At 42.9% G+C, this 15,312-nt stretch overlaps 1 protein-coding gene across 6 annotated transcripts in view; it reads left to right on the forward strand.

The window, feature by feature from the left end:
- MAGI2 (membrane associated guanylate kinase, WW and PDZ domain containing 2) overlaps positions 1 to 8,260 on the forward strand; it is a 776,571-nt gene extending 768,311 nt beyond the window's left edge. For 4 of the 6 annotated variants that reach the window (XM_054828739.1, XM_054828749.1, XM_054828778.1 and 1 more), the window contains one exon: positions 5,263 to 8,254. In XM_054828739.1, coding sequence (XP_054684714.1) covers positions 5,263 to 6,062 — 800 coding nt within the window. In that variant the 3' untranslated portion in view covers positions 6,063 to 8,254. Of the gene's footprint in view, positions 1 to 5,262 lie in introns of all 6 variants that reach the window. The other 2 variants (XM_054828768.1, XM_054828788.1) reach the window with 2 other exon arrangements.
- Positions 8,261 to 15,312: the final 7,052 nt, after the last annotated feature.

Here is a 15,312-nt window from a genome sequence, read left to right on the forward strand (position 1 = left end):
TAGGAAAATAATTCTGGGAAGATACGAAAACAGCTGCTTAAACATTTCAGGAAATGTTTCATTCAGACTACTGAAAGCATTCAAAGCTTTAATATATTGTTCATTATTGACATAATTTGGAAATTAAAAAGGCATGAAGGTTTTATTGTACTTAAGTAATAAAATGGGATGTCTTTTTTACTCTTAACATTACTCTGAAATAAATTAATATTAGTACTTATGGTTAACTTTATGATGAAAAATCACACATTGTTGATAAACTACCAAGCAATTATTTAAAATATTAGTAGTAACTGGTAGTAGTAACTAGTAACAAATCCAAGCTCTAATCTCTCTTGACCTGAGATCTTGGCAGAGCAGATAAGCACAGCAAGACTAGATCTGACAGAATCTTAGAAGGGCAACCTGTAAAAAAACCTAAGTATTGCAGGAAATTAAATAAACTTATGAGTAGGCTGAGCTCTTTCCTCTGCCTTAGTACCTAGGCAATGGTCAGAAGGTGAGACAGGCACACCTCTCTCCTCTGTGAGCAGCAAGGCCAGTGGCTCAGACATAAGCCATCAGCAAGCACTGGGTAGAGGACTAGGCTTTAGCTGAGAAAGGAGCAGGTAGATACATGAGAGTAGTACTTTCATTTCCACTCCATTAAATGTGTGTAAGCCAACATAACAAAGCAAACAAGTCATGTATGTGGCAGTTCTACCTCAAACAAAAAAGCCTTTAGACAGAAAACTTCTGCTCCTGATGTTTTCCCCTTGTCACTCTTCCTCCAAAACGGCTGTGTTCATCTCCTACTTGTCCTCCTACACACTCAAGATCTTGTGTCTGTGGTGTCTCTTACTCAGTTAGCAATTTACTCCTTGCCTGGGAGTTATGCGAAACAGGTCGTAGGTGAGTCATTCTTACACATCCCATGGAGAAGTGCCACCAACCTGCATACCAGTAGCTTGTGGAAACTAAAAGCCACCCAGAAAACACCTACTAAATTATACCAAACCAAATGCCATCACAGTGACAAATTATAGTGCTGCGCCCAGCTCATTTATCTTGTCTAAATTAGTAGGTCAAGGGAGATTTTCTCCCTTCAAAGAAGGGAGAAAGGCATCTATTAGCCTTCAGTAAGATGTATACCTTTGAAAAACAATTCCTCCCCCAGTAAGGATGACATCCATAGTGACAAAGTCAAAAACAAATTTAAAACTACATCATCCCTAAATCTCTCCTGTAGTTTCAACTGAATGTGATATCCTTCACTGCTGCTTGTAAGTTGTTTGGGCATTAGTAGTTCATGCTCTATTAAGCAAATACTGTCTTCAGTTGCTCCCAGAGGTGAAGGAGGAAAAAAGTAAAATCGTTGTTCTGTCTCTGGTTTAATGTTTGCAAAATGTTTTGAGATACTTTGGAACAGCAGACAGTAAAAGTAGGTTATATTCACACTTAACACACAGGTTTTATATAAAGCTTAAAAATTGCAGAAAAAAATATTTATTCAGAAATATTAATAACTGTCTCCAAAATGCAGCTATAACCTCAGAATAAGCATAAAGAGAAATCATTAGTTTAGATGCTCTACAGAATAAAACTTTACATTTTTTCTCCTGTTTATATTTGTTATGGGAAAGCAATCATTTTAGTGCTGGTTGAACAAGTCCAAATGAACCCTTATGGCTTGAACACAGCTCTTTAAAAGGTTTTTCTTTTGAGCAACAAATTACTTACATTACTGCACTCTGCTCTACCCTAGTAATTTTGATATTTTCCCATAATGTTCAAACATTAGAGGAAAGTCGGTGACAATACCTTCACATCAGTATTCTCCTCACTAGCCAGTGACGTATTGCAACAATGACTTGTTGACATTAACGTCTACCACGGCCAAGGATGACTTTCTACATAATTTCATTTCATTTGAAAGAAAAAAACAGGTTAGTCTGGGTTTGGGCTGTCTCAGATTGATGGTACTTAAACCTTATGGAAAGTCATTTTGTCGAGTTCCTACTTGCAAGTACTATATTGCCACGCAATATGACTGGTAGTTTCAGTTCATGGCAGCTGTTTCCCCCAGCCACTGGAAATACAGCCCATACAGGTGCCTCCCCAGCAAGAAGGCACAGAATTTTAAACAAACTGCAGCCAGTGGCCCATCTGGGGTTCTCCCACAGCAAACTTCCTTTGAAGATGTGGCTATGAGTCTTCTTGCTTAGTTGGTCAAGTTTTATTTTTCTTAGGGTTTTCTGGGGGAGAGGCAGAAATCCAGTAATGCCTATAATATTGCATGATCTAGCTCATAGATATCTATATTTACATATTATTATAAGTCATTATATTATTTTGGGGAAAGATGGTTTACAAGGGCATGGAATGACAGGACAAGGTGTGATGAATTTAAACTAAAAGAGGGTAGATTTAGATTAGATTTTAGGAAGAAATTCTTTACTGTGAGGGTGGTGAGGCACTGGAACAGGTTGCCCAGAGAAGCTGTGGAGGCCCCATCCCTGGAAGTGTTCAAGGCCAGGTTGGATGGGGCTTTGGGCAATCTGGTCTAGTGGAGGGTGTCCCTGCCCATGGCAGGGGGTTGGAACTAGATGATCTTTGAGGTCCCTTCCCACCCAAACCATTCTGTGATTCTATGATTCTATGATTATATGTAATAAATATGTTAATTCACTTTTACTGAAGTCGGTTATAACCCACTACAATTTCTCACTGCAACATTTGGTGTTTTTTCCCTCCACTCCAAAAAGAAAATAGAAAAAAAAATGTAAATTGTCTAGGGGGACAGTCAGGGAATAAAACAGCAGGCCACTCACCCCCAGGTCTCCTTGTCTGAGTGTCTCACAAATAACTGGTACAATATTGCCCTTTGTGCCTCAGAGGAGCCATGAGAGGTGTTTGCCACTCTCGTTCTGAATGGTGGCCACCTGGCTTGTCCTCCTGGGTGAGAAACAGCTGATTTGAGCAGAGTCACACATTTTGTACAGAGGTAACCTTGCTACCTGAAAGCATCTTGCTGCTTCAGGCCATTTGATGTTTTTACTGGTGTGCAGCTGAGACTTCCCAAAGTAACAAGCTGTTTCTGTAACTTCAGATGCTCTCAGAGCCTTGCACGAGATCTGGTAATGGCCCGCTGCTCTTCACTGCCACTCAGTGAAAAACATCATCTCATGGACAACTGGGAAAGGAGACTCTAGTTAAGTCAAATATGTTGGTCAGGCCAATGCCTGGCACCACCTCTACCCTTGGGAGGCGTGACAATGCCATAAAAAGCACAAACTTGATTTTCTAAGGCCCAAGGTGGCTTGTTTAGTGCTCAGGTACCTCACTGGTGCACACGGGCAGCTTCATGCTGCTCGGAGGAATCCAGGCATCATTTTAGAGAACCAGGCAAGGTGACTTGGACCCCATGCATGGCCCCTGATTCAAGTGTTAACCAAAATGTGATCCCCTGGATTTCAGATCTAAAAAGAGCCGGGGTGGGGTCTGCGCCTCCCCCGTCAGGCATAGCCTGCCGTCCTGCACCGGCGGGGCGATGCTGAAGAAAAGCAGCAGCCCATCAAAGCAGATGCTTTTTGTAGGCAAGCTCCTAAGAGCTGATCACTCTACATGCATGAGCCTTCCTTTTTTTTCTTTTTTTGCTCAAGTGCCAAGCAGGGAGCAGATGGTACATTACTCAGCCTTAACTGGAGGGTAAGAAAGTGTGGGGTTTTTTTTAAAAAAATTCAGTTGAGACCCTCAGCCCATTTAGATTCCCAGCTCAAAGTTTATTCGTCTTACAGAGAACTTGTACTTTCTCCCTTCTCAAATGCTAATCCTCTCCACACATATGCTCATTATGCAAAAGCATATGACAAACACCATCTGGGAAAATGAATAGCTCCTCAGCTAACCGCGCTGCTTCCTCCCTTTACGTCACCCACCTCACTATTGTCTCTCCTATTTTTATCTGCAAGACAGCTATCACTCAATCAAGCTATTAACTTAAAAGTGCCGTCTCAGTCAAGCAAGCTGCAGATCCCAGGCTGGGCAGTAAAACCCATTCTATTTTTCGAGATGATGTGCATCTTCTTGATAATTTGAAGGCAGCCATAGCACTGAGAAAAATAAATGTATCTTTTAAAGGACAGTTGATATCACTGAGAGATACTAGTCCTGACCCGCAGAAGTCCATGCTTGTTTTTCAGCCAGAAGGTTACATTTTCTCTCCCCGTGAAATATGCAGCTCTTGCCATGAGTTCCGCCTCGTTTCCATGGATCCCTGAGATAGTCCTTCATCTCTGACAGATTATTGCTCATACCGTTCAGAGCCAGGCAATGGTGCTAAATAGGGAATGACATTAGCCAAGTTCAGTGATTTCTCTAACCTCCATGTAGACGGGTAAGAATAGGAGTCGTGCTGTCATTAGTCATGATGGGTTCATTGTCTGCCGGAACGTTAATCAAAAGAAATTAGGCTCGTGTATGCAAGAGAAAGGCATCTCAGAATATTCTGGTTTGTACCAATGGATTAGGAAAATCATCATGATTCAGCAAAGGAGACGTCTATTTAGCTAAATTAAACAGGATCTGCACAATCCAACCATATTGTGTTGAGACTAAGTAACCAGGAGAAATTCAAAATGCACAGCCAAGACACTCAGCGGCTGACGCTGTGATATAAAGGCAGAGCTTTGTAAGTACCCTGTAAGAATTGTGGGGCCATAAACACTGCAATATTATATCTGTTTAGAAAAAATATGAGACAGAATTAAATTATGACCTTATCTGAGCTACAAATTCTTGTCAATTATTACATGCTTGTAGGGACATGTTTAATAGATGGCAGAAAGTCCTTCTCATTTGTCCTCAGAGACAGCGCCGATATTGCCCAGCTAAGAAATCCATTATAGGGCTACAAAAGAGGCAATTTGATTTCATGAACACGTGCCTTTATTATTTTAAGAATAATTTAATGTAGGCAGAGGAAAGCAGAATCTGTATGAAAAAAAGACTGAGGTTTTCAGCATTTGCAGTTACCAGCCCGGTGGTTCTTGCTTCTTCTGGACTTTTTTTTTGGGGGGGGAGGGAGATTAGTTTTGTTTTCCCCCCCTTTGACTACCCTGGGAGTTTTGAGGGGTTTAAGTCTTGTATTCCTAAGACAGAGGATTTTAAGTCTGGTATGTGGTTTGGGCGTTGATGTTGCTCAGAATACATATATGCTTATGCAACACACGCTCTGTGCTGCTGAATATGCTCTTAACTCCCTTCTCTTTGTTGTTACAACAGACGAACCAAACTCCTGGAGTGCTCCCTCTGCCACCTCCCCAGGTCTGCCGGAAGTAGCTCTTTCCCTCGATGACATAATCTCACCATTATCTTCATCACACATAGCCCCACCCTCTGACCCTTCTCACCAGATAAGCCCAGAGGCAACATGGGATATCAAGAGGGAACACGATGTAAGGAAACCAAAGGAGCTTTCGGTGAACGGTCACAAAAAGAAAAGGTTAGGAGAACAAAGAGAAAGGTCAGCAAGTCCTAAAAAGGTAGACAGGTCAAAGCATGAAGAGGCTTCTTGGAAAGGATATTCAGAAGGCAAAAATAAGACCACTGACGGTGGCAGGCCCACCTCAGAAGGCAAAGTGGTGGGACACAGCGTTATGATCGAGGCTGGCACAAGAGAGCACGTGTGTGCTGGAACCAGTGATGAACAGTTTGGGAGGCTGAGGAAGCCGGAAAGCAAGAGAGGAGGATCTCTTAGCAAAAAAGAAGATCACAAATCCACAAATACCAGTGAGAAGAAGTCAGCTGCAGCATCCGACCATGTCAAGCTTGATACAGGTGCTACCAAGACGTACAGTAGCAACCGCTGCAGCTCGCCTGGAAGCGATATGGACCACAGCCAGAGGGACCCTGACGGGAAACCCAGCGAGTTCCCCAGGAAGGGACATCTCCACTCCATTAGCACTCGCAGCACCAACACCACAGTTCGAAAGGCAACAGTCTCCCCAGGGCCGTGGAAAATCCCTGGCTCAGATAAGCTACCTAGCGTTCTGAAGTCTGGTACTTCTGCCATGAGCAGATAAGCAAGGGACTGTTGCCCTCTAACTGTCTCAAACTGACGCAGAACATTCTTCTTAGTTTTTGTCTCACCTTGGTTTGTTTTAATTTATTTTAACTATCACACACATACACAAAGCATTGAGGAATGAAAACGTGTGTAATTCCATGACAAAGTGCACAGTATCTAATAAGTTCAAAAGCATATAGTCAACATGGAGATTTAAAATCGACCCTAAAGTCCCAGTTCCATTTTAGGGACTTTGGCAGCTATGGAAGAAACCAAAACAATATGAAGGACAGTACATCAGAGAAGGATAGTGCAGTGTAGCTTTAGCATTTTTTTCCCACTGCATGAAGGACTTGGATTTCATTCAAACTTTATATCAAGAAACTGGAACAAGTTAGAGCAATCACAAACTGGAACATCGCCTTAAATAAAACTGCACGGAGCAAGCTGAAACCGAGAGAGGATCTTTTCATGGAGCTAAAATGTTGTAAATAAATTGTTCTCGACATATCTAGACAGGGGTTAAAGGGTTTCTTTGAAGCATCGTTTGGAACTGTACACCCATGACACATCTCCACTGTTAACGCTTTGGGACAGCCCACGCGATACCCTGTAGCATAGTTCACTGGGCGCTACGGGAGGAGTGGGGAATCCGGTGGATTAGTTTCTGTGATACCATTTCTACTGCCATTTTTGTGAACAAACCATGTTTCTGTACATTGGAAAGGAGTTAGGGTGGAGTTGTATTTGCAAATTATTCTCAAAAGCGATTTACTACAGGTTCCCCAAATCCTGCGAGGTAGCACACAAACCAATTGGTCAGGCTCAAAACCCAGACGTCTGCAAGGCCCTTGCAATGAAAGGAAGAGTGCTACAGAGAAAAAGCTGCAGTTTCCTTAAGGAAAGGCCTTTCCCTCCTGCAGAAAACGAGAGCTTCACTTATCAACAGTGCTATGTTTCACACCCATCTACATTTAGTCAGGACACTCGCACCTTTTGTCCCCTCCGTTTGGCAGAGCAGGTGCCTTTCAGGCACACGTTAACAATAATTAGACTGGTTTCTGAAATGCAGTTGTCAGTGTCCTCATTCAGTAAATTCAACATATTTCCATTTTTTAAATGGTTTCCATTTTATCATTTCGCCCCTACCTCCATTTTTTTTGTTTTGTTTTGTTTTGGTCTATTTTGTTTTATCTTTCTTGCTTGTCTGTTTTGAATTTCAAGCCTTAAGTGCCAGGTAAACATTCCAGTCTGCCTTCACAGGAAATAACTCCGAGTTCAGTCAATCAGTCATTATCTTGTTTCAAAAAGATGCGTATGTGTCTGTGTAAGTGTGCATATGCTTATTTGTCTGTCAAAATTAAAACAAAATCCTGGGCAATAATACATTGGTAATTAAAAAAAAAAAAAATCACAAAGCTAAGTACTGTCAAAAATTCGTATTTAAAAATTATTGTTCTCTAGCAATCTTAGTTCCTCACATGCTCTGCTGAAAAATTAGATTGAGATTGGCTTTGTTCCAAGAAATTAGCACATTACTGTATGTCTCAAACATTGCACTGGACTGAGAAATTTGTAGGCATGTTTCTTCCTGTCCAATTATTTGAAAAGCCTCAAGTCAAGGATTTTGCAGCTTTCAAACAATTTTTTTTTGAAAGAAAAATCCATTTATAATTTCTAAAAAAGCACAAGTCCATGTAGCTGTTTATAAAACTCTTATTTCATGGAAAAAAAAATCTTTATCCCCTGAACTAGAATCCAATATTATTTGCCATTAATTTATTGAATCTGATTTTGGACAATGCTTCTGTAGTGTAGATGCACGTCCCAGTATCTTATTTTTATGTATAAATAAAGCAAACAATGAAATCTGAAAAACAGTTGAGATTATGCTTGCATAAACTCTAATTTGCACAGTTCACAGCTACTCCTTGTGCAGTAATTGCTTTATGCGGCTGTAATCGATAACCTGTGAAGACAGCACATCATCTAAACCCCATTCCAAATAATATTTCTGTGTAGTGTTAGCTGTGAATTTACCCTGTACAGCTCTATCTCTATAAATATAATTCCATGTATTAATAGTCACAGAAAGGCTGTAAGTGAGCAACTATTTTTATGAAACGCACCACTATGGATAAATTAACTTTTACAGAAATCTTGTTTACTGTATGATATTCTAAACCACTGTCAAATAAAATATATATCCAAAAATCTTTTTTTTTTTTTTCAGTTGTACATAGTCTGTGTTAATTTTGAGTAACAGGCTTCAGTGTTACGCTGAGAAACAATCGTTTATGTGCATATGAGTAGAATTATTTAACTACTGCATTATAAAAAAGGGAATGCTCCGCTTTGATTATTTACTCCAAAGAGGCGTACAATTTACGAACATACATGTAGGCGACCAAACAAAGTCCGCATAGGCAAGTTAAGATGTACGAGGCTACACAGATGCCGAGAAATCTCTCTTTTGGGGGAGAAGCCTGAACTCTTATTCTCCTTCCAGTCCCAGGAGACACAGGACCGGGGCGGCCAGAGTCCCAGCACTGAGAGACAACTTCTGAGCGTGCACCATATGTACCAAAGGAATCTGGATGCTCTAACTAGCCCTAGAAAGGTTTGTTTACAAGCTGAGTGAAGGGGGCATTGTTTGATGTCTAGTTTACTTTACAGAAATAATGTCTCGGAAAAACATCATAAGGGTGTAAAAATAATGATAACCAGACAGCCTCTTCTGGGGCCTAATCCATCCCTCGTTGAAGAGAACAGAAAAATACTCCTTACCTTCAGTTAGGCAAAATAAATCACCAGTTTACAGACTGTAGGCACCGTAAGATTTGCTGGCTAGAAAACTACTACTATTTTTCACACAAATGTGACATTTTTTAAAATAAATATTTCCTGTTTCCTTAATATAAAATTTTCTTTAAAAAATAATAATTTGCCATCATACACCCTGAGTCAGTTTCTGCAGAGCCTCGTTTTTCAGAAGATTAATGTTCCACGTAAAACATTTCAACCAGCTGAACTAATAACATCATTTTTCATTATAATAAACACATAACAAAATTGAGGGATCTTTAATACTCAAAAAATAGTTACTGCTCTTTAAATAGCCACTATTTTCACGGTCAGAAATCTGAGCATGGGCCTGATTCAGACCCAGAGGTATCACGGGGAGGCGTGCTGAAGCCATGTAGCCTCACTGGTGCGTTACTCTGCCCAGTCTAACTTTTTCTGTTAATAGCATGTCCTTTCTCTTTTAAACATAGTAGTACAGCGTTTGCATTGCCATTCTTATGACCCCTTTTTATCTATTTCTTCATACCTATGCAAAGACACAGGAAATTGGATGTTTATTTTGATGCAGATTCTCTGCTCCAAACTCCAATGCATCGGTTTAAGTAAGCTTGCCTGCATGTGATCAGCAATGCACGTTTGGGGGAGGAGTTTTGGTAAACCTCATGGGCAGATGTTGGTCCAGTCCTTTCCTTCAGTGGCAAATGTTGGCTCTGGGGTTCGCTCTCTCTCCAGGTATTTCTCTGCTCAGTAGCTTTAGGAAGTGCACACAAACTTCAGGGCCTGGAAGAGTAGATCTTCAAACAAATTTAATAAAAAAGCCAGAAAATGTAACAACTCCCACAAGGTCTTGCCAAAGATGCCATCTTTTCTTCCAGAAAGCTGCTGGACTGACAGCACTTTTCATTCAGGTACCACAGAGCAGAGGCTGCACTGGTTTCACTGCACTACCCTCCCCTAAACAGGAGGGACATTTGTAGCCCCAGATATCTACCTACTCCATGGCTTCGGTGATAAGACTGTCAACAATTTAGCACCACTGTGAATAGCTGTCTGCTAGGAATTGATGAAGAAGTTCAAGCATGGCACCATTTCTTGCCTGATATCTTTCGTCTCCCATCTGAATGTGCAGCCAATCACTATTGCCAAGAATTTCTCATCTCCATCAAAGATCAGCTTCATCCTGATTTGGGCCATCTTTGCTGAATAAGAACATCTCATGCTTAACCTCCTCTACATCCCAGGTGCCGTCAGCATCACCATATCTACCCTGAATCTGTCCTCCTGTTTCACAGCTCCCCACTGCTTTTGTTCTTAATCCCAACTCTGAGATACGTCCTGCTGACTTTCAGTGGATTGATTTTTCCATTCTCCATTTTCCCCCCCTATCCCTCAGAACTTTGTCTTCCTCTTTTTTCCTCTTTCCTTCTGTCCCTCTCTCCAGCTGACATCATTTTCCACTCTCAACCTCTACCTTACCTCAATGTCTCAGCAGCTCCACATTAGACACCTCTGCTGAGAGGCGTCATGACCAGTTACTGACACTGGCCATGTCATTAACATACTGCTGGGTGTCATGTAAATATATAGATATACCCAGCACCTTGTACTGAAGCCCAACCCAAATCGTCTGCCTTGGTCTCCAGAAACCAGCAGTGGTTACTGATTAGACATGCTAACTCTACATGCAGCCAGTAATTCCCTTTTCAAGTACAAACAATGTTTTTTCTTCAATGCTATTATAGTTAAATGTCTGTACTGATAATGATCCAAGCATTCAGGCCAGGTTTTGTGGCTGCAATGTGCTATGATGTCTACTGGAAGTCTCCAAATTCATTTGACAAAGGCAAAGGACAGGCAAAGCTGCAGGCACATTTCTGTCTCAGCCACTACGCTCTTTTTGTACACCACTGCTGCAGCAGAAACACGGGGCCAGAACTGCGGAGGCATCAGTAGAAGAGCGCACCTCAGCTAATGAGGATGTTGATCTCCACATTTCGCCTTGCTTGGAGGAAAGCTTTCGTGCGAAGGGGAAAAGTTCCTTGGTACACTGCTATGGAGCTCAAAGTTAGAGAAGGCTTTGGACTTGCCCAGGGATGACTGATCTCATTAGGGATTTACTTTACAGTTCACTTCTGTAAGTCTCCAAAAGAGTCCTTTCCCTCTTTAGTCCCCTTGACACCTAGGATATTTTCCGTAATTGTTGCTAAAAAGGCCACACAGGCAAGGCAGGCTGCCTACTCTCATGACTAATAGAGGACTTGGAGAAAATTTCTATAGCTGTGTCACGCAGGGCTCCCACCCCCTTGTCTATTAGACTCAAGGACTCCCAAGGCTGTTTCTCCATCTATCACGTCAGAGCCAACCACCACCTTTACCTTCCCAGCTGTCATTGAAGCAGTGAGCCTTTTTAATTAGCCATTACTCCCAAAGGAAAATCCAGGGCACCATCTGGACAGAAACATCTGTGCTCCGGGAGGGGCCAGGACTCAAACATCACCTATGGCCCGAAGCCCTTCACTGGCCAACCTGCAGGTCCCCTGCTCAGCACCCAGGGCTGGCCTCTCCCTTGGAGTAACAGCCTCTTCCAGCTGCCCAAATAAGTACCATAGGCTCCGCATCACCATCACCCTCCCGCAGCCAGCGCAGGCATGCACAGTCCAGTCTTCCCGGTCCCCAAATATTTTTCTCAGTATTTCTAACAGCAATGACATGACAGCACATTTATCTCCATAGCTGGTACCTAAACATAGAGCAATTTTTTTTTTTAAATATATCATCAAGACACAGTAACATAAGCAATATCTCTGAATTATAGCCAATCTAAAAATGATGTTCTGTCCTTTCCTGCCTTTAGTGCCTGTATGGCAGTAAGTCACTCTGCCAGTTCAACTAATCGATAAGGAGAGTTTTGCTTACAAGGTACAAATATATCTCTTTTAAACAGCTGGGGGTACACCAGTCCACAAATACCCACACAGAGGCCGGGAGCACTACCTTCCACTCTCACTCAGGAACTTCCCAAATATCTGTGTCTGAGATGGGTGGTTGTCACTCACGGGGGCGGGGGGGGGGGAACCAAACCACCAAACAAACAAACAAAAAAAAAAACACCAAACCAACCAAACCCAAACATAAGGATGCAGACTGATACAGAAAGGTATTGTTCTTCCACAAATGAACTGCTGTAAGTGTTTTAAAGGTAGGAGATATTTAAGCTGATAAAATAAGCAAGAAAGAGTGTGATGAGAAAGAGAAGGAGTGGCAGGGCTTTCTGTGATGTGGCCGCTTGCTGACCTGTTCTATGTTCAACTTCTTCAAGCTTAAACATGAAAAAAGATGGCCTGTCAAACATGACAAATGCTGCAACAAAGCACCGCAACTTTGGGGGACTGCAAAAAGGGGCATTCAGTGATTACACTTCCGAAAAAAAATAATTTATTTAAGTAAAAATCGTGGTTAAACACGAGGAGAGGGATGGTGCCGAGAAGAGGAAAGCACACTGTCCTCTGCCCTCTGGGGCAACGCCAGGGTGCTGATGGGCTCTTCCACAGAGGCTAATCCCTCAGTTTCTCCAGAGGTCGCAGCCGTGTTGAGCAGCCTCAGCAGCGTGCTGGCACTGCAGGGACAGCCCGGCAGCAGCAATTACTCCCCTGCAATGTAGGAAGGTCAAGAATCCAACCCCTGTGATGCTTCTCTTTACCTCTGTGCCCTCCGTACCACCGAGGAGCAGCATTGCTGCCCACTCAAAGATGCTGTAGATGTGGAAGCAGTGGAAGGAGTAACTAAAACATGAAAGCCAAATCCAGACCTACGGTGAGAGCCCCGGTGCAGCTGCAAGTTGGAAGAAAGGATCCGAGCAACCGTAGAGCCACAGCTACAGCAGGAGACCCAGCAGGATTGAGGCCGGGGCACTGGGGTCCTTCCATCCCTCCCAGTAAATTGAGGCCATTGCTGTCACTGAAGTCACCTGAATTTTTACACTGCTTCTCTAACACTCTAAAAAAAAAAAAAAAAAAAAAAAGTAGGTTTTGCTTCCTGGATTACCCTTTGCTCAAAAGTAGTGAAAAACAACAGGCAACCAAGCCAGGCCAAAACACCCTGCCCTGCCATCACCAGGCAGCAGGGCTGCCCATGGCTCTGAAGTTTCTATTCATACATATGTACGAAATTAATGAATGTTGGTGTTTGTACTTTCCTAAAGTGATTAAAAACTATGCCAAGAGCTTTAACTAAAGTATTTAAAGAATTGCAGTTCATAAACCAGAAAATTGTTCACCCTGTCTCTAAACAAGCAAGTACAAAGAGCCACATTTAGGTACCTATTTAATTCAGGAAGAAAATCAGACCTTTTCCTGCATAGTCCACAAAGCTCACCATGTACAAAACACCTATTCCAATTAGCACTTCACTCTACTCCAGAAGTTTTTAAAAAATAAGCCCAGCAGGCAATAAAGAGCACTATACTGTGTTAGTACAGAATATTTCAGAGTACCTCTCAAACCTCCAACATCTTGAACAATAGCAATTGATTACTCTCTTATATCACCCCAGGAAAGATGAATGTGAGCATGTGCCTTCTCCTGAATGACTCCTGTCTCCCGTATCCCTGGTAGTGCACAGCTTTTTGGGGTGGGTGCTGGTAGAGACATGCCCCTAGTGCCACTGTGCCATGGTGGCTGCAGCAGGTCATAGGGTTTTTGGAGGCACCTTCCCATCCAACTTGCACACCAGCACTGCAGCATTCCCCCCCTGCACCCAGGAGCATGGAGAGCCATCCTGCATGGCATCCAGCTGAGAGGGGATCACAAGCCTGGGCTGCGGGGCTGCACAAAAAAGCTCTGCGTCCCCAGGCACGCGGCACTAAGTCCTACGTTGTGACACCTCCCAACAACTAGCACCCAGCAGCACAAGCCCCCAAACTAGCCTTGTGCCAAGGAGAAAAAGCTTCTTCCCTAACCACAACAGTTTATCCCGTGATCTTGTTTTGGGTCATACAGCCCTCTCAACCTGGCTGCTAATTCACTCGCGATATTGCTCTGTAGCGAGGCACTCTTCCTAAGAGGGGCAGCTTCAGCAGTGCTTCTGCCCTGACTTCAAGATAGGCTTCACATTTAACACAACTGAGAGAGCCCAGCCCTGGGCTTTGGTCATAGAGCATCTCTGGAGGATCAGCATCCTCACTCCCTGTGGGCAGACTTCTCGAGCAGCCTCTGCCCAATTCCCCTCTCTTGTCCCTCATCCTGTACTTTTTATATTGAACGTTTTTCATGCTGGCATACAAATGCAAAGGCAGCCTGAATTGACCCCCTCCATAACGTTGGTCCCCTGAGGTTAACAAGTAGGTGTCTACTTCACAGTTTTATAGGTCCATTATGTTCTTTGATTAGAAGCTCCTTCCCAGACTAAATGGCTTTGAAATAAATTCAGAAGGTTTGATAGCTAGTGTTTTTAAGACTGATCGTTAAAGTGTTTTGCAAATTACATAGAAATTATTCGTATTTCAGCCCCACTTAACAAGCACTAGGATCCCTGAGTTTCATTAGCTACAGAAAAAATGCCAGCAAGCACCTCAGCAGTGGGGCTGGAGGTGACAAGGTGCCAAGTGCATTGGGCCTGGATGCCATCAGAGCTCTCCACCCTTAGTCAGACTTTCCCACTTAGGTGTCCATGCTGTGCTCTGCAACCCCCATTGCTCATGCAGCTGCTGAAGTCCAAAGGGAGTAAATAATGGACCAGCCTAGTGACAAATCCCCCCTGATTTCCCCATTCGTTTCAGGCATTTTTCTCACCCCAGGAGGACCCAGTAAATAACGTGCACAGTAGCATACAGCTCTGCCACCATCAGCTCAAGAGCAGGCTTGCCTGGGGCAAACTACCCTGGAAAATCAGATGCTGATTTTCACCATGCAGGTCTGGATTGCCTCCTGGTGACCTGGCCAACATAGAAAAGCGGTTGGGGACCTCTGATCCAGGACTGGTCATGTAAACATTGCAGGCTCAGATAGAATAAATGGGCCCCACGTGTCAAAGTGGGGTGGTATGGGTTGTTGCTGTACAACAGTAGCAATTACTCTCACATCAAGCTACCAAGTACAGGAATCTCAGCCAGCATAGCCTGAGGGACAGTAAGGAACTATTATTTTTTTTTTATATAAAATACTCTATTGAAGTAATAGATAAAAAAGCAAACAGGCAGTTGTAGCATGTGAAATATGAAGTATGAATTGACCTCCTCTTTTTAATGGCAACTCTTACTCCCTTTTTCTTGCAGTTAGAGACAGCCTTTACATGTCCAAAAGCTGTCTATGGCCAGCTTCTATAGGACACAGGAATGGTGGGAGCTGCTCTATGGTGAAAAGGTGAAAAGTTAGACGAAGTGGGCTGATGATGATGTTGCTTTGTTTGCCTCAAACAGAGCACTGGCACCCATACACACACCCGAGGCAGGGAGAAGTGGGCAG

This window comes from Grus americana, chromosome 1, assembly GCF_028858705.1.
Source record: "Grus americana isolate bGruAme1 chromosome 1, bGruAme1.mat, whole genome shotgun sequence".
Taxonomy (NCBI): domain Eukaryota; kingdom Metazoa; phylum Chordata; class Aves; order Gruiformes; family Gruidae; genus Grus; species Grus americana.